The 19,357-nt window shown below is 35.9% G+C and overlaps 8 protein-coding genes across 9 annotated transcripts; all 8 read left to right on the top strand.

The window, feature by feature from the left end:
• Positions 1–189: 189 nt before the first annotated feature.
• LOC139105810 (uncharacterized) lies at positions 190–1,597 on the top strand. The gene has a single exon (XM_070662106.1). It carries the CDS (start codon positions 202–204, stop codon positions 997–999), a length of 798 nt encoding a protein of 265 aa, XP_070518207.1. The 5' UTR covers positions 190–201; the 3' UTR covers positions 1,000–1,597.
• LOC139105821 (odorant receptor 2a-like) lies at positions 1,594–4,184 on the top strand. The gene is made up of 4 exons (XM_070662119.1): positions 1,594–3,304; positions 3,536–3,635; positions 3,742–3,852; positions 3,962–4,184. Exons 1-4 carry the CDS (start codon positions 2,499–2,501, stop codon positions 4,172–4,174), a joined length of 1,230 nt encoding a protein of 409 aa, XP_070518220.1. The 5' UTR covers positions 1,594–2,498; the 3' UTR covers positions 4,175–4,184.
• Positions 4,185–4,823: 639 nt separating this feature from the next.
• LOC139105818 (odorant receptor 82a-like) lies at positions 4,824–6,576 on the top strand. The gene is made up of 5 exons (XM_070662116.1): positions 4,824–5,624; positions 5,734–5,833; positions 5,904–6,014; positions 6,178–6,333; positions 6,488–6,576. Exons 1-5 carry the CDS (start codon positions 4,825–4,827, stop codon positions 6,539–6,541), a joined length of 1,221 nt encoding a protein of 406 aa, XP_070518217.1. The 5' UTR covers position 4,824; the 3' UTR covers positions 6,542–6,576.
• A 536-nt stretch (positions 6,577–7,112) lies between these two features.
• LOC139105831 (odorant receptor 82a-like) lies at positions 7,113–8,927 on the top strand. The gene is made up of 5 exons (XM_070662130.1): positions 7,113–7,922; positions 8,030–8,129; positions 8,295–8,405; positions 8,613–8,768; positions 8,873–8,927. Exons 1-5 carry the CDS (start codon positions 7,120–7,122, stop codon positions 8,924–8,926), a joined length of 1,224 nt encoding a protein of 407 aa, XP_070518231.1. The 5' UTR covers positions 7,113–7,119; the 3' UTR covers position 8,927.
• Positions 8,928–10,190: 1,263 nt separating this feature from the next.
• On the top strand, positions 10,191–12,068 carry LOC139105803 (odorant receptor 82a-like). 2 transcript variants are annotated; one of them, XM_070662096.1, is made up of 5 exons: positions 10,191–10,999; positions 11,215–11,314; positions 11,384–11,494; positions 11,653–11,808; positions 11,982–12,068. In XM_070662096.1, exons 1-5 carry the CDS (start codon positions 10,197–10,199, stop codon positions 12,033–12,035), a joined length of 1,224 nt encoding a protein of 407 aa, XP_070518197.1. In that variant the 5' UTR covers positions 10,191–10,196; the 3' UTR covers positions 12,036–12,068. The 2 variants fall into 2 exon arrangements, with proteins under 2 accessions (XP_070518197.1, XP_070518196.1); XM_070662095.1 differs by lacking the exon at positions 11,982–12,068 and having other exon boundaries at positions 11,653–11,894.
• Positions 12,069–12,538: 470 nt separating this feature from the next.
• LOC139105826 (odorant receptor 10-like) lies at positions 12,539–14,360 on the top strand. Its single transcript, XM_070662124.1, has 4 exons — positions 12,539–13,375; positions 13,577–13,676; positions 13,778–13,885; positions 14,083–14,360. Exons 1-4 carry the CDS (start codon positions 12,555–12,557, stop codon positions 14,332–14,334), a joined length of 1,281 nt encoding a protein of 426 aa, XP_070518225.1. The 5' UTR covers positions 12,539–12,554; the 3' UTR covers positions 14,335–14,360.
• Positions 14,361–14,363: 3 nt separating this feature from the next.
• LOC139105801 (odorant receptor 82a-like) lies at positions 14,364–17,156 on the top strand. Its single transcript, XM_070662093.1, has 5 exons — positions 14,364–15,941; positions 16,171–16,270; positions 16,349–16,459; positions 16,641–16,796; positions 16,929–17,156. The coding sequence occupies exons 1-5, from the start codon at positions 15,103–15,105 to the stop codon at positions 16,980–16,982; spliced, it is 1,260 nt and encodes a 419-aa protein (XP_070518194.1). The 5' UTR covers positions 14,364–15,102; the 3' UTR covers positions 16,983–17,156.
• A 325-nt stretch (positions 17,157–17,481) lies between these two features.
• On the top strand, positions 17,482–19,236 carry LOC139105811 (odorant receptor 4-like). Its single transcript, XM_070662108.1, has 5 exons — positions 17,482–18,340; positions 18,413–18,512; positions 18,642–18,752; positions 18,872–19,027; positions 19,143–19,236. Exons 1-5 carry the CDS (start codon positions 17,493–17,495, stop codon positions 19,194–19,196), a joined length of 1,269 nt encoding a protein of 422 aa, XP_070518209.1. The 5' UTR covers positions 17,482–17,492; the 3' UTR covers positions 19,197–19,236.
• Positions 19,237–19,357: the final 121 nt, after the last annotated feature.

The following is a 19,357-nucleotide window of genomic DNA, read 5'->3' as shown; positions in this document are numbered from 1 at the left end:
ACAAGCGTGCTTTGTGTAAAGAACGATTATTGATTCGGTACGCGTGCGCATTTTCTTAGAATAAAGCTTTACCGACGTGCCGTTTTGTCAAACTTCTCTAAAAGTTGGCGCAAGCGTGCTTTCGAACGAGCTTCCAGAGCTAAGCAAAGCTTTATACGATTATCGTCCTAGTAGTGCGTCGGTCGCATTTGCGAAACGATCATGAGCGATTCGAAACGCATTTTAATAGACTTCGAAAATATCAACGATTATAGTATACAATTAAACCGATGGTTCCTCATATCGTTGGGCGCCTGGCCGCAAACAAGATCGTCGAGCAGAATAAAAAAAATCGTGGTGTCGCTGCAAATCTTTATTTTCACGTCCGCGGTGGCGATTATTATGATACCGTGTATGCTATACGTGTGGTTCGAAAAAGAAGATATTAAGACGAAATTAAACGCCATGCTTCCGCTAATTCACAGAATCATGGGATCTGTCAATTACTGGATGCTACTCACGCGTACCAAAGACATTCAGCTTTGCATAAAGCACATGGAGATGGACTGGAAGATCGTTCGAAGGAACGATCACGAAGTGATGCTGCAGTACGCTAAGATCGGCCGCTTCATGGCCGGATTCTGCGCGATGTTCATGCACGGTAGTACGTTTATCTTTACCGCAGCCAGAGCGATGAGAACCACGACCTTTATGGTCGGCAACGAAACTTTCAGAACCCACCCGATGACATGCCCGGTGTACAGCAAGATCGTCGACGTTAGATTTAATCCTGCAAACCAGATCATGCTCGGTGTACAATTTTTATCGGCGTTCGTAGTTGGTTCGTCTATAATAGCCACTTGCAGCCTCGCTGCAGTATTCGCGATGCACGCTTGCGGTCAACTTAACGTACTGCAAACGTGGTTAAACGAGCTAGCCGAGGAGAAGAAAAGCCATTTGGCGGAAAAAAAACTCGCCACCATCGTGGAACATCATTGGAGAGTTCTCAGGTATATTTAGTTAGACATTCAGTATAATTTTTTATTGCACTTTGTGCGAGTTTCTTTCCGCTGATATAAATGTTAAAACTAATATCGTGTCTAAATGTGTTGCAACTGTATGGATATTATTTTAGTTTTATAGCACAAATAGAGAGTATTATGCATAAAGCCTGTCTAGCCGAGTTGTTGGGATGCACGCTGAATATGTGCTTACTTGGATATTACTCTATCATGGTACGCTAAAAATAAATTAAGTTTTCAGTTTTATCGCGAATAACGTGACTGGTATGCCGCAAAAACAAATCGAATTAATTTTATACGTAGTAAGAGAAATTGTCAATTAATTTTCCAGAACTGGGCTTCGTTCGATGGAATGAAAATAATATCATACATTATTACATACATATCGATGAGTTTCAATATATTTATATTTTGTTATATCGGTGAAGTGCTTGCAGAACAGGTAATATTGTAAAATAGAATAAAAATTATTTACGTTTAAAAATTCTTTTACTTTAATTATATATAAAATATAACGTTATTTTATTACTTTTAAAAATAAAATAATAAATGTATTAAAATTTTTTTATTAAAAAATTTTTTTTGTTATAATTATCATTAAATCTTTAAATACTTGAAACAATTTTTTAATAATTTAATCTATTTATTTGTTAGTGTAGAAATGTTGGACAAATAGCATATATGTCTAATTGGTATAAATTACCGCACAAAACAGCGCTCGGTCTCGTTTTAATAATCATGCAGTCAAGTCGCGTCATTAAAATAACTGCAGGAAAATTATTTCGATTATCCTTAGCGACTTTTGGTGACGTAAGTAATGCACATACTATACTGATATTATTTTCAAAATCGTGGAACAAAAATTTTGATAAAAATAAATTATTCTCGTCGCTCATAATCGGTCATAATTTTGCATAACGATTTAACTTAACAGTACATTGCATCATCGTTAATATCAACAATGTAATTAATCGTATATTTACTCTTAAAAAATAAAAGCTTTCATTATTTCAGATAATTAAAACTTCCTTGGCGTATTTAAATCTGTTACGAACAATGACTGCATAATAATTAGTATTTTATAAAACATACGCATGAAATATTTTCCGACTAGAGTAGACGTTAAATAAACAAACTTAATAATAATTGTAGTGCAACAGGCTTTTCTGCGATTAGATTTTTACAAGTAAAAAGTAATATTCCTGACGTGATTTTTCCTGAAGTTAAAGAAATAAAATTTCGATATACCTCACGATACTCGTGTGCACGAAAGTACTATCATATTCCTCTCCGAACCCGACCTTTTGCGAAACTAGCGAGACTAAACATCTGTTAGAAAAAAATCGATTTGATATGCATGCGACACTCAATAAAAAAAAACACCGATGTAATCGTTCGTCAAACTTCACCGGAGGTTGGCGCACGCGCTTAAAAATCGTACCCTTACCATAATATCGCCTGCCATGCCAGTGCATTAAGCAACTTCACGAAGCGAGTATGACGAACCCAAAACGTGATTTGATAAACGTTGATTTCCGGCACATCAACGATTATAGTCTACAAATTAACCGATGGTGCCTGAAACCGATAGGCGCTTGGTCTTTCATGAGCATGTCGAGTACATTACAAAAAATTGTTACGGTAACGCAAATTGTCGTTTGCTCGCTTACAATAGCAATTGTTACAGTGCCATGTATATTGTACGTCTTATTCGAAGATCAAGCTATCACGACGAAGCTGAACGCATTGGGGCCGTTACTCCATAGAATTATGGGCTCGATAAGTTATTGGGTGTTGCTCACGCGCAGCCACGAAATTCGCAATTGCATCGAGCACATGGAGACAGACTGGCAGCTTGTACGAAGGATCGGGGACCGCGAGACGATGATGCAGTACGTTAAGTTCGGACGTTTTCTCGCTGGGGTCAACGCGGCGATCACACAAGGCGGCCAGCTGCTTTTCGGTACCGCGAGAGCGATAAAAACCACGACTATTATGGTCGGTAACGAAACTTTCAAAACCCACCCGATGACATGTCCGGCATACAGTGGATTGATCGACACGAGATTCAGTCCTATTAATGAAATCATACTAATCGTGCAATTCATCTCGGCGTTTGTAGTGAGCTCCGCAATAGTGAGCGTATGCAGCTTTGCCGGTGTTTTCGCGATGCACGCCTGCGGCCAACTCAACGTCCTGTACACGTGGTTGAACGAGCTCGTTGCCGATTATAAAAAAAAGGGGTCCCAGTCGGTCGATCAAAAACTGGCTACTATTGTGGAACATCATTTAAGAGTTTTAAGGTACCGCCTTTTTTATTTACCGAGATTGGTACTGAGATTTTAGCTACAACGTGACTCTCCTTCAAGAATAACTCATTTTAGAGATTTTTCTTTTCTATACAAGCGTATTTCGTAAAAATTAAAATTTATTGCTGTCTGCGGAGAATATAAAAATATATGTTCAACGTATTTTTTAAAGAATATATTTTATTAGCTAAAGCCGCACATCACGATTGTAAAAACGTATTGCAGTTTTATAGCACGTGTGGAAAATATCATGCATAAAGTTTGTCTCGCAATTTTGATGGGGTGCACGCTAAATATGTGCTTGCTTGGATATTATTCAATTACGGTATGCTTAAAAAGATATGGTAAAAAGAAAGCAATCTATTTTTTACGCAAATTAATTTTTTTTTTTTTAATAAATAAGCTTTGTACGTATGAAATTAATTTTCCAGAATTGGGGTGCTTTCGATGGAGCAAAAATACTATCATATATTATTTTGTATACTTCAATGGGTTACAATATATTTATTTTTTGCTATATCGGCGAGATTTTGACCGAACAGGTAATCTCGACGATAAAATTAAATAAAAAAAATTTTTTTTTTAATGAAATCCTAAAAATTAATATTTAAATATTTATAAAAGATTAAAAATTTTGTACTTATTCGTTAGAGCAAACATGTAGGAGAAATAGTATATATGACTAATTGGTATCTATTACCACACAAAACAGCTCAATGCCTCATTTTAATAATAATAAGATCAAGTAATGTCATCAAAATGACTGCTGGAAAATTAATTAATTTGTCAATAGCAACTTTCGGAGATGTAAGTATTATATATATATTTTTTAATAATAATTATAATTTTATTAATACAGATTAATTTTTTTAAACCAACGTAGTTTTATTGCATCAATTATAGTATTTGATTAAAATGTGCAATGCAAAATCGTTTATTATTAATAAAAATATAAATATAAATGTTTCAGGTAATTAAAACTTCCATGGCTTATTTAAATATTTTACGTACAATAACTATGTAAAATGCGTTTAACTAACAATGTAGTTAATTAAAAATACGTAGTGAGTTAGATAGTACATCGAGCGTAGTAGAGGTAGAATACTCTCCAGATAAGTTATCAAAACATTAATTATATAAATGTTTGTTACACTCATTAATTATATAATTACTGTTTATAATATACAAGAACAGATTTTTCTACAATTAAATTTTTGAAACATTTAGTAAATGTCCTTGATTCACTTAAGAACACATTTTACAAAGGTTAACTTTCTCAAATCTACTTTTCATCTCTTCTGAACATAATTTTTTTGTCAAACTGGCAGAATAAGTAATCAGCTATAAACCATTATTGATCGAACATGCAACCGGGCTCGCCAGAAAAAAAAAATTGTCTCCACAAAGTTTTCAATCCAAACTTTGGTAGAAGTTGACGCAGGCGCAAATTCGAACGATTCTTACAAGCGCGCTGTTCTCCGCGTCAGTACGTCGAATGCGTCCACGAAGTAATCATGGAAAAATCAAAACCTATCTCTAGAAGTGCCAGCTTTAAAAAAAACACCGAGTACAGCACCCAGCTGTGCCGGTGGTTCCTCAAGCCAATTGCTGGCTGGCCACAAATGAACGACTTGAACGTAGCGTACGGAATACTCGGGTTATTACACGTTTTAATTTGCGTTACCGTAGTGGCACTTATAATGATACCGTGCACGTTATTCGTATTACTGGAAGACGCTAACATAAAAATAAAGCTGGGCACCATTGGCCCGTTAATTCACCGTATTATCGGTACGGTGAATTATTGGATGCTCTTGCAACATAGTAACGATATTCGAAATTTGATACGGCACATGGAGTCAGATTGGAAAATTATAAATAGAAATCAAGATCGCGATGTAATGATGCAGCACGCTAAGTTCGGCCGCTTCGTTGCCGGGATGTGTGGGGTGATTATGCACGGTGGCGCGTTTTTGTTTAGTATAGCCAGAGCGATAAAAACCGTGCCCGTCACCGTCGGCAACGACACGTTTAGAATGCATCCAATGACGTGTCCGCTTTACAGCCAAATTATCGACACGAGATTTAGCCCTGTGAACGAAATCGCCTTGACTGTGCAATTTATGTCAACGTTTATAGTGAGTTCGTCTACTGCCGGTGCTTGTAGCCTAGCTGCCGTCTTCGCGATGCACGCTAGTGGTCAATTAAACGTACTGTACACATGGCTGAGTGAACTTGAAGATAATGAGAAAGGAGGTAATTCGACCGAACAAAAATTGGCTGTTATCGTGGAGCATCATCTTAGAATACTGAGGTACGTAAATTTTTTTAGATTACTTCGTGGACACATGTAATTTTATATGAAATCGTATGTGTTCCGCAATTTTCACGTCTGACGATTAGCATTATTTTACGCATTTCAGTTTCGTAGCACGTGTAGAAAATGTTATGAATAAGATCTCTCTTATAGAACTAATGGGATGTACGATAAATATGTGTTTATGTGGATATTACTTGATTTTGGTATGCTGATAATTATTTTAAAAAATCCAACTTTACTTTTATAGCCAAAATAAACGTTATAATTTTGTAGGCTTGGGATGATTTCGATGCAACAAAAATCACATCTTATATTAATGTGTACTTTTCGATGGGTTTCAATATTTTTATATTTTGCTACATCGGAGAGATCGTAACAGAACAGGTATTACATCAAAAACAAATAATTTTTAATTTAATAATTTAATATTTTGATTTTTAGCGAAACTCGATTCTTTAATTCTTTAATATTTATCTAGCATTAAATAATTCATAATTTATTTTATTAAGTATATAAATTATTATTTAATTTTGTATCAATTTGTTAGTGCAAATATGTTGGAGAGATGGCATATATGACTAACTGGTATAATCTGCATCATAAAACTGCACTTGGTCTCGTTTTGATTATTGTTCGATCAAGTAACGTGATAAAATTCACCGCGGGAAAATTATTTCACTTGTCTATCGCAACTTTTGGCGATGTAAGTGATACAGCATACTTCCTTAAAAAAATTTTTTTTTTTTTAATTACGCTAAATACAATTAATTAATTTCCATCTTACAAAACGCATTTACCTTATTCTTCCGAAATATTATGTAATTATTTGATATGCAGAATGAAACATTTTGTTCCAGGTAATTAAAACTTCCATGGTATATTTAAATTTGTTACGAACTCTGACAATGTAAAATATAAAAAGTCTAGAAATGTGAAAACTATATTTTGTACAAAATAAGATTAAAAGGATACAGGAATAATCCTTTAAAAAAAATAATAATAAGATTAATTATTAGATTAAAACACAGAAATATGAGCTATTGCATTATTTTAAGAGGTTTATGCAAAATATAATTTTATGATTTTTATCATACATCTAATTATATATATTTTTTTTCAATATACCCTATATAGTTTATTATATTTGAACCTTTATCGTTACTTAAAAGTAACTTATCTCATTAATCAATACAAAGACCATGGCTAACATGTATTATCGAACAAGGAAAATCTATTCAGTTAGAGTGGTTTTAACATTACTTCCACGAATCTATCCTTACACTCCTCACGCGATGTTCTCTTAGAAATCTGGCAATAGAAACCCCCGGCAAACAGTTATATTGATTGAACATACGCCCCTCTCAAAGTAATTTTTATATCATCAAACTCTTCCGAAGGTCGGCGCAGGCGCTTCTTCATTCTTTATCAAGCTTCAGTGCGATAATTTTTCCATACGTGACAGTGCATCGTGCGCTTTCATGAAGCGACCATGTCGAATTCCAAATGCGCGCCAGAAAGCAACGCGGCGAAAAAACACGTTGACTTTAATTTGCAATTAAATCGATGGTATCTCAAGCCAATCGGTGCATGGCCGCAAGTAGATACTTTAAGCTCAATATGGAAAACCTTAACGTTACTATGTATTTTTATTTGTGCGGGCACGATAACGGTCGTAACCGGTCCGTGTATGTTATATATATTATTCGAGAAAGATTCCGTCAAAGCAAAATTAAACGCCATAGGGCCATTGCTTCACAGGCTAATGGGCTCGGTAAATTACTGGGTGCTGCTTCGTCGCAGCGAGGACATACGTAAATTAGTACGGCACATGGAAACGGATTGGAGTCTTATAGAAAAACCGGATGATCGCGAGATAATGCTGCAACACGCTAAATTCGGTCGTTCCGTCACCATGATCTGCGGACTGATCATGCAGGTTGGTACGATTTTATTCAGCATTGCGCGGGCAATGAAAACCGCGACTATCGTCGTGGGCAATGAGACTTACACGACGCATCCGATGACGTGCCCGATGTATAACAAATTAATCGACACGAGATTCAGCCCAATAAACGAAATCGCGTTAGCTCTGCAGTTCCTATCGGGAATCGTAGTGAATTCTTCTACCGCCGGTGCCTGCAGCCTGGCTGCCGTTTTCGCGATTCACGCCTGTGGCCAATTAAACGTCCTGCACAGATGGTTGGAAAAACTTGTCGGAAGCGAGAAAGAGGAGAATCATATAGTTAAACGAAAAGTGTCTATTATCGTGGAGCACCACATGAGGATACTGAGGTATTTTACGCACAAGCACCCATTAAAAAAATATAATATGTCTTAGACTTCAGTATCTAAACTTCTCTAAATTTATTCCGAATAGCTTGCTTTAATGAACGTTTCAGTTTTATTTCGCGCCTGGAAAGTATTATGCATAAAGTTTCTCTCGTGGAACTAATGGGATGTACGATAAATATGTGCCTGCTTGGATATTACACTATTATGGTACGTTAGAAATTTAAATAAATCCTACTTGAAAATATCCGAGAAATTCTTATTAAACGCATTTAATTATAATTTATATATGAGAGACTAAACTTTGCTACTACAAAAAAAAAGACATTTAAAATAGTTCAAGCATAGATTTAAAAATCTTTTTATAATTTTTAGGCTTGGGAAACGCTTGATGCAGCAAAATTAACATCTTATGCTATCGTATATTTATCGATGGGTTTCAATATTTTTATATTCTGTTATATTGGAGAAATTATTACCGAGCAGGTACCACAAAATATAAATTATAAAATATATTATAAAATTTGCGCATAGAAAAATATTTTAAAATAGAATTTTTAATTTTTGTTTTATTATTAAATTAATATTTGTTTTATTTCTTTAATCTAAATTATTGTATTAAATTTATTACTCATTTATATCATAATTCAAGTCAAGTAATCTTTTACCTTAAATTTTACATCAACTTGTCAGTGCAAACATGTTGGGGAAATGGCATACATGACCGATTGGTATAACCTACATCACAAAACTGCACTCGGTCTTGTTCTGATTATTGCACGATCGAGTAATGTGATAAAAATTACCGCAGGAAAATTATTCCACTTATCTATCGCAACTTTTGGCGATGTAAGTGACACAACATATTTCGTCTAAAAAAAAAAACTAAAAAAAAATTACTTAAAAATTATAATTAATTGATGTAATATTGCGAATCAAACATTTTGTTTCAGGTAATCAGAACTTCCATGGTATATTTAAATCTGTTACGAACTCTGACAATGTAAAATATAAGAAATTCAGAAGTGAAAACTATATTTTTAACAGACTAAAATTGAAAGAATACAAGATAAAATATTTAAATAAAAATAAATAAGATTAATTATTAGATTAAAACACATAAATGTAAGCTATTACATTATTTTCGAAAATTTATGCAATACAAGTTCCTGATTCTTATCATGCGTCTGTATAAAATTTTTTTAAATCTATTTTATGTACTTTTATGTTTTCACAGATATAAATATTAATTTTTATACTGTTTTATTTTAATATATTACTATAATTTCTATACTTAATAAAATACTAATTTTCATATTTGCTCGAAAGAATTAATTCTTTTTATTACCGCAGTCTGTATATAATAAAAAAAAATTATAGCAAATAATTAAAACGTTATCAATATCGCTTCTGCGAATTCATTCATAGAGTTCTAGCAGCACGCGATATTTTTTTTCATAACTAATACTGCAAACTCGAGAGAGTACAACCGTTGATTGAACATGCAACTCTTTCAAAGCAATATCAGTATACTCACTAAACTTTTTAGGAAAGTTAGCGCAGATGTTACTTCACATTCAACTTCGGTACATTGAACTGTCCACATTCGTGACAGCGCATCGCATGCTTTCGTAAAGTAATCGTTCTGAACTATAGAAATTACATGTAGGAAGCGTCGGAAATTGAAAAAGTATAATGATTGCAATTTATAATCGATCCTCCCTCTTTTTTTAAGCAATTATATCCTTTTAGGTACATTGCCCTATAACACAGTTAATTATCAAATTTTGAAACAATTTTCACTGTGCAATAAAAAAAAAAGTTTTACCCTTTTCCTTTTGCACGAATTGATATTAATCCAAGCGTTATGTTAAACGGATAAAAATCAGAAGAGACGAACAATCTATAGACAAATATTTTCCTTATACTATATTAGATTTGTCTAATTAATCAAAATAAAAATGTAATTACATTTAAATAACAAAAAGAGATAAATCACAAAGACATTAAATCACAGCAAAGTTGCACCAACAAAAAAAAAAACATAAAAAATTAAATCGCGTGACGAGAGACAATCTTTCTCTCTCGATGTCTATCTCGGAATAAAGAAAACTACTTTAATTTGCTACCGCTCTTAGACGATATCGATCACCTAAAAGATGTGTGTATTAAATGAAAGTATAGCCAGAGCACCGCGCACGCGTTATTCAGTCACCCTCAGTGCATTTCGGACAATCATTTGCGAGGCAATCGGGCCTCCGCGCTCGGGAAGTGAACATGATGAAGCTTCCGCAGAACCCGCAGATCGCATTCAACTATATAGAGAACAAGGAATACAGCATACAGCCAATTCGTTGGGTGCTAAAACCGATAAGCGTCTGGCCGGTGACAGACTCATCGTTCGCGGATAAAATCTTATCAGTGGTGTTGCTAATAGCGTGCGTCTTTTTAATAGCCGGCACTTTAGTGCCTTCCGCGCTGGCGATATTTTTAGACGAGACCAAAGACATTGAGATGAAATTAAGAGATTTCGGGCCGCTGAGCAACTGGGTATTGGCTAGTCTCAAGTACGTTTCATTGCTGATGCACGTCGGCGATATATATCAATGTATCAAGCACATCGAGTCAGACTGGCGGAACGTTACGAATCTCGAGGACCAGGAAGTGATGCTGAAAAATGCTAGGGTCGGCCGTTTTATCGCGATATTCTCCGCGACGTTCTTGCACACCGGCGTATTTTCGTACGGTTTATTTCGAGGAATAACGCTAAGCGAATCCGCAGCCGTCGGCGATAACGTGACGGTGCGTCCGCTGCCTTTTGCGTTCTACAACAATATGCTAAACGCGACGGTCAGTCCAATATACGAGATAGTGTTCGCGATACAGTGCCTGTCTACGTTCGTTGTGAATTCCGTAACAATAGGCACGTGCAGCCTCACCGCCGTTTTCGTGATGCACGCCTGCGGCCAGTTAAAAATCCTGATGACCCTGCTGGATAATCTGATCAACGAAAAAAATGAAAAAAACCCGTCGCAGCAAAGGTTCGCCATCATCGTTGAACATCATTTAAAAATACTCAGGTAAAAATCGAAGAGGCTTAAAATTACTAATCAATTTTTTTTAATATTTAATAATAATAATTATTATTATTCTTTTTCTTTTTTATAATTTTTAAGCGTATTATTATCGTTTTAATTATATGCTGTTAATGTTGGTCTAAATGTGTATGTATGAAAGCGTACGATTACTTTGACACGTTGTAATATATATGCGCATTTTCCGAATACATTTCTAGTTTCGTGTCTCACGTAGAAAAAATTACGAATATAGTTTGTCTCGTGGAAATAGTAGGATGTACGCTGCACATGTGCCTCTTGGGCTATTACTGCATACTGGTACGCGTGAAACTTTGATTTGCTACTCTAATTGCCTGTCGCCCCAACGAAACAGAGAATCTTTTTTAGGACTGGCACCAGGACGAGAAAGAAGGTATAGTGGCATATGCTATAATATTGATCTCGGTTACTTTCAACATCTTTATATTTTGTTACATTGGAGAGATGCTCTCGGAACAGGTAAACGGCGACGGCCTGTTCATATAATTTTATACCTATCAATAAAAATCAGTCGATAAAAGAACTGTAGGGTTCTGTGAATAATTAATTTTCCGTGAGTTTTATTAAAGCGCGATATTGCCGGAAGCGTATTGTTCGATTTAATCGTAATATAACAGTGCGGACAAGTTGGTGAGACCGCCTACATGACAAATTGGCATCTGTTACCTGGGAACACTGCCCTCGATCTCGTTTTAATCATTCTGAGATCCAGCATCGTAGTTAAAATTACGGCAGGGAAAATGATCGAGCTCTCTCTTTCTACCTTCGGTAATGTAAGTATAAAAAAAATGTATTTTTTAATTTATTCAAGTGTAACTGTAGAAGTTCATGATTTATACTAATTGTTTTATAGAGCTTGTAAAATAATTCGATAATTATTTTAATAATTGACTCATTTCTATGTGACAATAAAAATTAATAAATATAATACGATTACTATTTACAGGTAATTAAATCCGCGTTAGCGTATCTAAATATACTTCGTACTCTTATGATATAAAGGTTAATAATGTTTTATAGGTAGATCATAAACAATGAATATAGCGTGCAATTAAATAATTAAATAATATTAAAAACTGTTGCGAAAATATTTTGCCCATATTTCTATTTTTTTTTTTTTTACACAAAAATTAATCTCGCATACTCTTTTGAGAATTTCCAAGTCTAAAAGCAGTATAGACGAGTTCTCCAAAAAAAGAAAAACAAAAAGGAAAAAAAGTTCTTCTCTTACTCGTTGCGATTTATCGCAGACGTGATGTACGACATGAATGTGCGATCAAAACTGTAATATTCCACACGTAAAACTTCAGACCTAAATATCGATTACACGCTGCTTCTACCTGTTGCCGCGGTAGCTGCATATTATCGTAAAGTATAAAACAATACGCTGGAAGGACCACCTGCCATATCAATATAGCGTTCAATGTCCGCGCAAGCGCTGACCATTATTACTGTGTGCCGCTACCACGGCTAAAAGACAGGCCAGTCTCAGTAAGTTGGCTACCTTCGTCAGAAAATCATGGAGAATGATCTCGCGAGCAACGTTAACGTCTCCACGTCCACGTCCTTAGTCGAAAAATATCACGAATACAGCATTCAGATAATACGCTGGATTCTCAAGGCAATTAATGTATGGCCGCGACCCGCCAACATTTCAATCACCGAAAAGATCTGCTCCGATTTCGCGATATTCATATGCTACTTCCTCATAATCGTCACCATGATACCGAACGGCCTGATATTCATCGATTCGCAAGAATCTCACGAAATCAAGCTGTTCAACGTCGGCCCGTTTACGTTCTGGCTCATTGCGATGGTGAATTATTCTTGCCTGTTAATACACGTTAACGATATACACGACTGCGTGGAACACGTGAAAACGGACTGGCGAATTATTAAAAAGTTCGAGGACCGAAAAGTGATGCTGAAGAACGCGAAGCTGGGTCGATTTATCGCCGGCTTCTGTGCCGTGTTCATGCACAGCGGGGTGTTCTCGTATAATCTCATTCAAGGTGTGCTCACCAAGCATACCTTGAATTTGGGGAACAGCAGCATAACGGTTCGCGCGTTACCCTATCCCTTCCACATCAAGACTACGAATGTGTACTTCAGCCCTACGTACGAGTTCGTGTTTTTTCTACAGTGCCTCTCGGCCTTCGTCGTTAACAGCGTTACGGTCGCCACGTGCAGCCTGACGGCGGTTTTTGTGATGCACGCATGCGGCCAAATGAAAATCATGATATCTTGGCTTGAAAAATTTATGGATAATAGAAATGAGGAGAACACCTCCATAAATAAAAAATTTGCAATCATCGTAAATCACCATTTGAGAATCTTAAGGTGAGCTATCATTTTTTTTATCTTTCTTTACGTGTGTATTTAATTGTTTTTTTTTAATTATCATTATCGTCAAATTTGATTCTATTAAATCGTAATTAATAACAATTTTTTTAATGCATTGATACGTTATTAATCGCTTTATCATTAAATTATTTAACGAAAATAATTTAAAAACGAATATGTTATTTTACATATTTGCAGCTTTGTATCTCGTACAGAGAAAATTGTGAATGTAATATGTCTTGTGGAAGTAGTTGGTTGTACTATGCATATATGTCTCCTAGGATATTATATTATGATGGTATGGAAATTACTTGGACATATGTATACAATTTTCAAATTTTTAGATTTTCCACTTTATATTACATATTAGATTTAATATGTTTTTCTTTTTTTTTTAAGGATTTTATTCAAGGCAATAAAGGTATCTTATCGCATTCGATGGTACTGTTTTCCATTACTTTTAATATTTTTATATTTTGTTATATTGGAGAAATACTTTCTGATCAGGTAACAGTTAAAATTAAAAATATCAATAAAAACATTTACGCTCTAGTGTAACAACTCGTAACAAAAAAAAAAAATTTGATATGCGACAATACGAATTAAAAATTAATTCGCGAGATCGAGATATTGAAATTTCATTAAGATGCAATATCGTTGGGTTTTTTAATGAAATTATAACAGGTATACAAAACGGCCTTTAGGGCGAACAGATTGGTAAGTCCGCTTATATGACGAATTGGTATCTCTTGCCTGGAAAAACTGCTCAGGGGCTAGTTCTAATAATTTCAAGATCTAATGCTGGAATTAAGATAACTGCCGGAAAGATTGTCCAGCTCTCGTTTTCTACTTTCGGTGACGTAAGTATACAAAAAAATTCATTATTTGCAACTTATGAATATAAAGCAACAACATGCAATGTTAATATTCATTTAAAGAGTATATGTTTTAATTGAAACTTTATCATACCTGTAACATTTTACGTAATATTATTATTAATTTGTAATCTATATAAATATTTTTAAATATATTTTTTAAAAAGTTATTTTTGTGCAGAAATAAATAACGTTTTATTGCTTCAGGTAATTAAATCTGCGTTAGCGTATTTAAATATACTTCGAACTGTAATGATTACGTGAATAATTATACAATTTTGGTACGACAAATATAACAATATGCAAAATAGGCAGTTTATAATAAAATAGATATTAATAAAAAAAAAAACTTTTGGTAATATTTGTTTTAAATAAGTATACATTACCCGAGCTATTTTTCAGAAAACAATTATCTATTGTACGCTCTTACATTATTCTTGTTAAAAACAAATTTATTTCCATCAAACCTAGCCATATACGAAGAGAGATAAAAACGTAGAGTAACGTCCACTGACTATAACGGTCAATATAAAACAGGAAAAGTATCCAGTATATTCCATGCTTTTTTTTTATCGTGAACAGAAGTACGTTAGAACCCTTTTTTTTTCATGTAAAATTTACTTCCTTATCTGCAGCCCCTCAAAGGACACGCGGCACGCAATAAAGTTCCAGGAATTATAGTCCACTGACGTCTCGCTAATAATGAAACGGCCAACAAGTAGGAAGGGAAGGAAGGAAGGAAGAAATGAATCAATTGCGTTCACGCACGAACATTTGCGAGTGGACAAAAGACGCACATGCGCATGCCAAACTGACTGACAATCAGTTCGCCGATAGTCAGTCAGTTGCATGCCTCGTAACGGTTTAGTTGTCACCATGCTCGATCGTTCAAAGTCGAGCTCTGACGAGCGCATAACGGACGGCTGGAACTACAGCATCCAACTAAATCGCTGGTTCCTGAAGCCGATCGGCGCGTGGCCGTGGACTCTCTGCGAGACCTCGATAGAAAAGATTGGCTGCATGATTCTAACGGTGGCCAGTTGTTTCTTGATATGCTTTCTTCTTATCCCGTGCACGCTCTGTACCATTCTAGTGGACACCGATCTCGACACGAAAATCAGAATGATCGGCCCGGTCAGTTTCATCCTCATGGCCGTGGTGAAGCAATACATTCTCATCGCCCGCAACGAGGACATCGGCGAGTGCTTTCAGCACGTTCGCACGGACTGGAACAACGTCGCGCTGGGTCACGAGACAGATCGAGAAATTATGGTGAACAATGCCAAATTCGGCAGGTGGTTATCCTCCGTTAGCGCGGTCTTCATGTACTCCGCCGGCATATTTTTTACTACGATAATGCCTATCTGCGCGAGAAGAACCGAGATCATCGACAACGAGACGGTGAGGTCGCTTTCTTTCCCGATCTACCGCGGCCTCTTTGATCCGCGGACCACGCCGTCTTTCGAAATAGCGCAGTTCATGCAGGCTTTAGCCGGCTACGTCATTTATACGATCACCATCGGCGTGTGTAGCCTAGCAGCGGTATTCGTCATGCACGCCTGTGGTCAGTTTCGGATACTCATGTTAAAAATGGAGGATCTTGCAGACGGGAAAAAGAGAAAAAGTGCGAGCAGCACGCACGAGGAACGACTCGGCGACATCGTAAAACATCACATTAGGATACTTGGGTAACGTACGCGTTGACATTCATTTATTAATCGCGGCTAACATAATAATTAACGCGCAGATTATATTCCCGGTAAAATAAAATTATTTGCAATGCTCAAAATGTTACAAAATATTACAATCATATCGTGGGTTTATAATGATAATAATAATAAAAAAGTTATATAATTGTTATTACTAAAAATATTTCAGCTGTTTTTTTTTTTTAATTTTATTCCGCGTGACTTCTAGTTTTATCACTCGCACCGAGGAGCTTTTAAACGAGATTTGCCTCGTGGACGTAGTCGGGTGTACGCTCAATATATGTTTCCTGGGATTCAATATGATGACGGTACGAGACACGAATTTGCGAGCAACGTATTAATACAATGCAGTTACATTTCATGACAGGGTGATGTTAGCCTTTTAGGAATGGGAACATCGTGAAACATTAGGAACGATGACATTTTGTTCGCTGCTCATATCCTTCACGTTCAATATATTTATTCTTTGCTATATCGGTGAACTTCTTGCCGAACAGGTATTTAAATTAATAATTGCAGTCTTCGAATGTTTAACGCAAGTATCATTTAGTATTGGATTTAAATTAATTAATAAAAATTTTCAGCGTACTTTCAGAAATTAATTAAGAGTTTCTTAACTTTATAGCTAATATTTTCAGAGATCAAGAATTAAAAATAAAAAAAAATTTTTTTAAACAGTGTATGCAAATCGGTGCGAAGTCTTATATGATAGATTGGTATCGTATACCGAATAAAGGTGCGCTCGGTTTGACGCTAGTGATGGCTATGTCCAACGCCACGATTAAACTAACAGCTGGTAAATTTATGGAATTATCCCTGGCGAGTTTTTGCAGCGTGAGTAGAAATTTCGATGGTATTACTTTCGTTTATTCGCGTATACAAGAATTAATTTTGTTTTCTTTTTTTTTTTTTTTAAATATATTTCATTACTTATGGGAAACGAATGGGGGGGAATAAAAATTTCAGATCGTGAAAGCGGCTGTGGCTTACTTGAACTTACTTCGTACTTTTTACGTTTAATATACGATGTCATCGTTATGAAATGTATTATAGTACCATTAGTCCTAAAATTTTAAATTAAATTTTTAATAAAAGTTAAATAGACGGTAACATATTTGTTAACAATTGCTAGTTGTATTAAATGATCGTTCACATAAATGTATAAAGCTTGGAATAAAATTAAATTTACTACGATATTAATGACTGCAGGTCAACTGATTGCATTCTCAAAGTGAAATATGAAGCGTATAGCTATATATCCTATGTACTTGATCTACCGACTGTAATACGTTTTTTCCAATGTTACGTTACGCACTATGGAAATGGAGGTGCGTATACCCGCGCAACTATGTCAGAACGGTAACTTTACATCGTTACGCACTTTTGCTCGTCATCGACATGATTCTCGGACACGCAATGACTGGGAAAGGGAGACTGCCCTTCGTACACGCGCGTTTCCCCCTTGCATGCGACACGGAATCATTAATTCCTCGCGCTTGCGTCGCCATGCGGACATCGGGATGCTACCCTATGCGTACGTATCAGTCGGCGTCACAACCTGCGAACGACAGCATGAACGATCGATCCCGGCTTCCAGCTAAGATGCACAATGTGCAATATGAATACGATATACGCTACGCCATGCAATTGTGTCGGTGGATCCTGAAGCCGATCGGTATTTGGCATCTAATTTACGGTCGCTCGACGCAAAACGAAAAACTCCTTTCGTTAATCCTGATCCTCGCGTGCTTCTCCGGTTTGTGTTTTGTGCTCGTGCCCGCCGGACCGTACACTCTACTTCGCGAGAAGGATATCAACGTTAAGGTCAAGCTTTTCGGGCCGGTAGGTTTTTGCCTAACTTCCGCGATTAAGTATTGCTTCCTCGGAGCGCGCGTTTCGGCGATTGGAAGATGCGTCGAGCACGTCGAGAACGATTGGCGCGTCGTGCGATATCAGGATCATCGCAAATTGATGCTGAGAAACGCGCTGATAGGCCGCAGACTAACGACATTGTGCGTGATTTTTCTTTACACCGGCGGCATGTCTTATCACACGATTATGCCGTTGTCCGCCAAGACGAAGACGAACGACAGCTTTACGAGTAGACCGTTGGTTTATCCGGGATATGATCTTTATTTTAATCCCCAGGCGAGCCCAACTTACGAGATCATCTTTTGCATGCACTGTTTGTCCGCTATGATACAGTACAGCGTTACTACGGCGGCGTGCAGTCTCGCTGCGATCTTTGCGACGCACGCGTGTGGACAGGTACAGATATTGATGAGACTTTTGAATGATCTGGTCGACGGGAAGAGGACTAAAGGCACCGTGGAGGATCGCCTAAGCTCGATAACGAGGCATCACGTGCGCGTGCTGAGGTGAGATGAAAACGGGAGGGGCAACTTACGCGATGCATTTCTAGATATTTGGGCTACATGGCGCGTTTCTAGATTTACAGCCAACGTGGAGAAAGTGTTACATGAAATATGCTTAATGGAACTGGTGGCCGCAACTCTGATTATATGCTTACTCGAATATTATTGTATGATGGTAAGATCGCGGTAAAGTCGACGTCACGATACATTTCATATTTTAATTTTTATGTAAATAATAAATTTTGTCGTGATTTTCTTAATATAGCGCAATATTTTTTTTTTTTTTACGTTTTTTTTTTCGCAGGAATGGGCGAATAGCGACGCCGTGGCTATCTTTACGTATTTTATTTTATTGATATCTCTAACGTTCAACATTCTAATATTTTGTTATATCGGTGAACTCCTCATGGAAGAGGTACTTTTTTAAAGACATATACGTGTGATCGTTGAAGATCCGAAATGCATCAATTTTATTTTAAATGCAAAGTAATAAATATATGGTTGCAATATTTAATTTTTTTAAATTTTGATTAGTATGGCAAAATTGCTTTGGCAGCATATGAAATTAATTGGTATGATTTACCTGGCCACAAGGCTATTGATCTTGTCATGATCATCACGATGTCTAATTATCCGCCGAAACTTACAGCTGGCAAATTCTGCGATTTATCCCTCAATACTTTTAGCACCGTAAGTTTCATAAATAACTCTTTCGTTATTAATTACCTAAATTAAAAAAAAAATTGTTTCGTGCATTTTTTTTTCATATTTTTGTAATTTACTTATACTACTCGAATTATTTTAGGTACTTAAAACATCCGTAGTATATTTAAATTTACTTCGAACAGTTACGCAATAAAATTTATCCAACATTATTGTTCCCGGCAACAAATTTGTTATAGTTATATTTTTTCAATTAATATTGTATAGAAACTAATAATAAATTAAATAATATATATGTCACATACGTTATTATTAAAAAATTTTTTTTATAATTAAGAGATTAATGAACAAAATTTG

Source organism: Cardiocondyla obscurior, linkage group LG09 (assembly GCF_019399895.1).
Source record: "Cardiocondyla obscurior isolate alpha-2009 linkage group LG09, Cobs3.1, whole genome shotgun sequence".
In the NCBI taxonomy this organism is placed as follows: Eukaryota; Metazoa; Arthropoda; class Insecta; order Hymenoptera; family Formicidae; genus Cardiocondyla; species Cardiocondyla obscurior.
This window is presented reverse-complemented; position numbering and strand designations above follow the sequence as displayed.

Excerpts from the sequence above, each read along its gene's own strand:
- LOC139105810 (XM_070662106.1), top strand. The coding sequence starts at position 202 with ATGAGCGATTCGAAACGCATTTTAATAGACTTCGAAAATATCAACGAT.
- LOC139105821 (XM_070662119.1), top strand. The coding sequence starts at position 2,499 with ATGACGAACCCAAAACGTGATTTGATAAACGTTGATTTCCGGCACATC. Across the intron at positions 3,305-3,535 it reads CATCATTTAAGAGTTTTAAG|TTTTATAGCACGTGTGGAAA; the intron begins GTACCGCCTTTT and ends AACGTATTGCAG. Across the intron at positions 3,853-3,961 it reads GCGAGATTTTGACCGAACAG|AGCAAACATGTAGGAGAAAT; the intron begins GTAATCTCGACG and ends CTTATTCGTTAG.
- LOC139105818 (XM_070662116.1), top strand. The coding sequence starts at position 4,825 with ATGGAAAAATCAAAACCTATCTCTAGAAGTGCCAGCTTTAAAAAAAAC. Across the intron at positions 6,015-6,177 it reads GAGAGATCGTAACAGAACAG|TGCAAATATGTTGGAGAGAT; the intron begins GTATTACATCAA and ends TCAATTTGTTAG. Across the intron at positions 6,334-6,487 it reads CTATCGCAACTTTTGGCGAT|GTAATTAAAACTTCCATGGT; the intron begins GTAAGTGATACA and ends ATTTTGTTCCAG.
- LOC139105831 (XM_070662130.1), top strand. The coding sequence starts at position 7,120 with ATGTCGAATTCCAAATGCGCGCCAGAAAGCAACGCGGCGAAAAAACAC. Across the intron at positions 7,923-8,029 it reads CACCACATGAGGATACTGAG|TTTTATTTCGCGCCTGGAAA; the intron begins GTATTTTACGCA and ends TGAACGTTTCAG. Across the intron at positions 8,769-8,872 it reads CTATCGCAACTTTTGGCGAT|GTAATCAGAACTTCCATGGT; the intron begins GTAAGTGACACA and ends ATTTTGTTTCAG.
- LOC139105803 (XM_070662095.1), top strand. The coding sequence starts at position 10,197 with ATGATGAAGCTTCCGCAGAACCCGCAGATCGCATTCAACTATATAGAG. Across the intron at positions 11,000-11,214 it reads CATCATTTAAAAATACTCAG|TTTCGTGTCTCACGTAGAAA; the intron begins GTAAAAATCGAA and ends ATACATTTCTAG. Across the intron at positions 11,315-11,383 it reads TGGGCTATTACTGCATACTG|GACTGGCACCAGGACGAGAA; the intron begins GTACGCGTGAAA and ends AATCTTTTTTAG.
- LOC139105826 (XM_070662124.1), top strand. The coding sequence starts at position 12,555 with ATGGAGAATGATCTCGCGAGCAACGTTAACGTCTCCACGTCCACGTCC. Across the intron at positions 13,376-13,576 it reads CACCATTTGAGAATCTTAAG|CTTTGTATCTCGTACAGAGA; the intron begins GTGAGCTATCAT and ends ACATATTTGCAG. Across the intron at positions 13,886-14,082 it reads GAGAAATACTTTCTGATCAG|GGCGAACAGATTGGTAAGTC; the intron begins GTAACAGTTAAA and ends AACGGCCTTTAG.
- LOC139105801 (XM_070662093.1), top strand. The coding sequence starts at position 15,103 with ATGCCTCGTAACGGTTTAGTTGTCACCATGCTCGATCGTTCAAAGTCG. Across the intron at positions 15,942-16,170 it reads CATCACATTAGGATACTTGG|TTTTATCACTCGCACCGAGG; the intron begins GTAACGTACGCG and ends CGTGACTTCTAG. Across the intron at positions 16,271-16,348 it reads TGGGATTCAATATGATGACG|GAATGGGAACATCGTGAAAC; the intron begins GTACGAGACACG and ends TTAGCCTTTTAG.
- LOC139105811 (XM_070662108.1), top strand. The coding sequence starts at position 17,493 with ATGCGTACGTATCAGTCGGCGTCACAACCTGCGAACGACAGCATGAAC. Across the intron at positions 18,341-18,412 it reads CATCACGTGCGCGTGCTGAG|ATTTACAGCCAACGTGGAGA; the intron begins GTGAGATGAAAA and ends GCGCGTTTCTAG. Across the intron at positions 18,753-18,871 it reads GTGAACTCCTCATGGAAGAG|TATGGCAAAATTGCTTTGGC; the intron begins GTACTTTTTTAA and ends AATTTTGATTAG.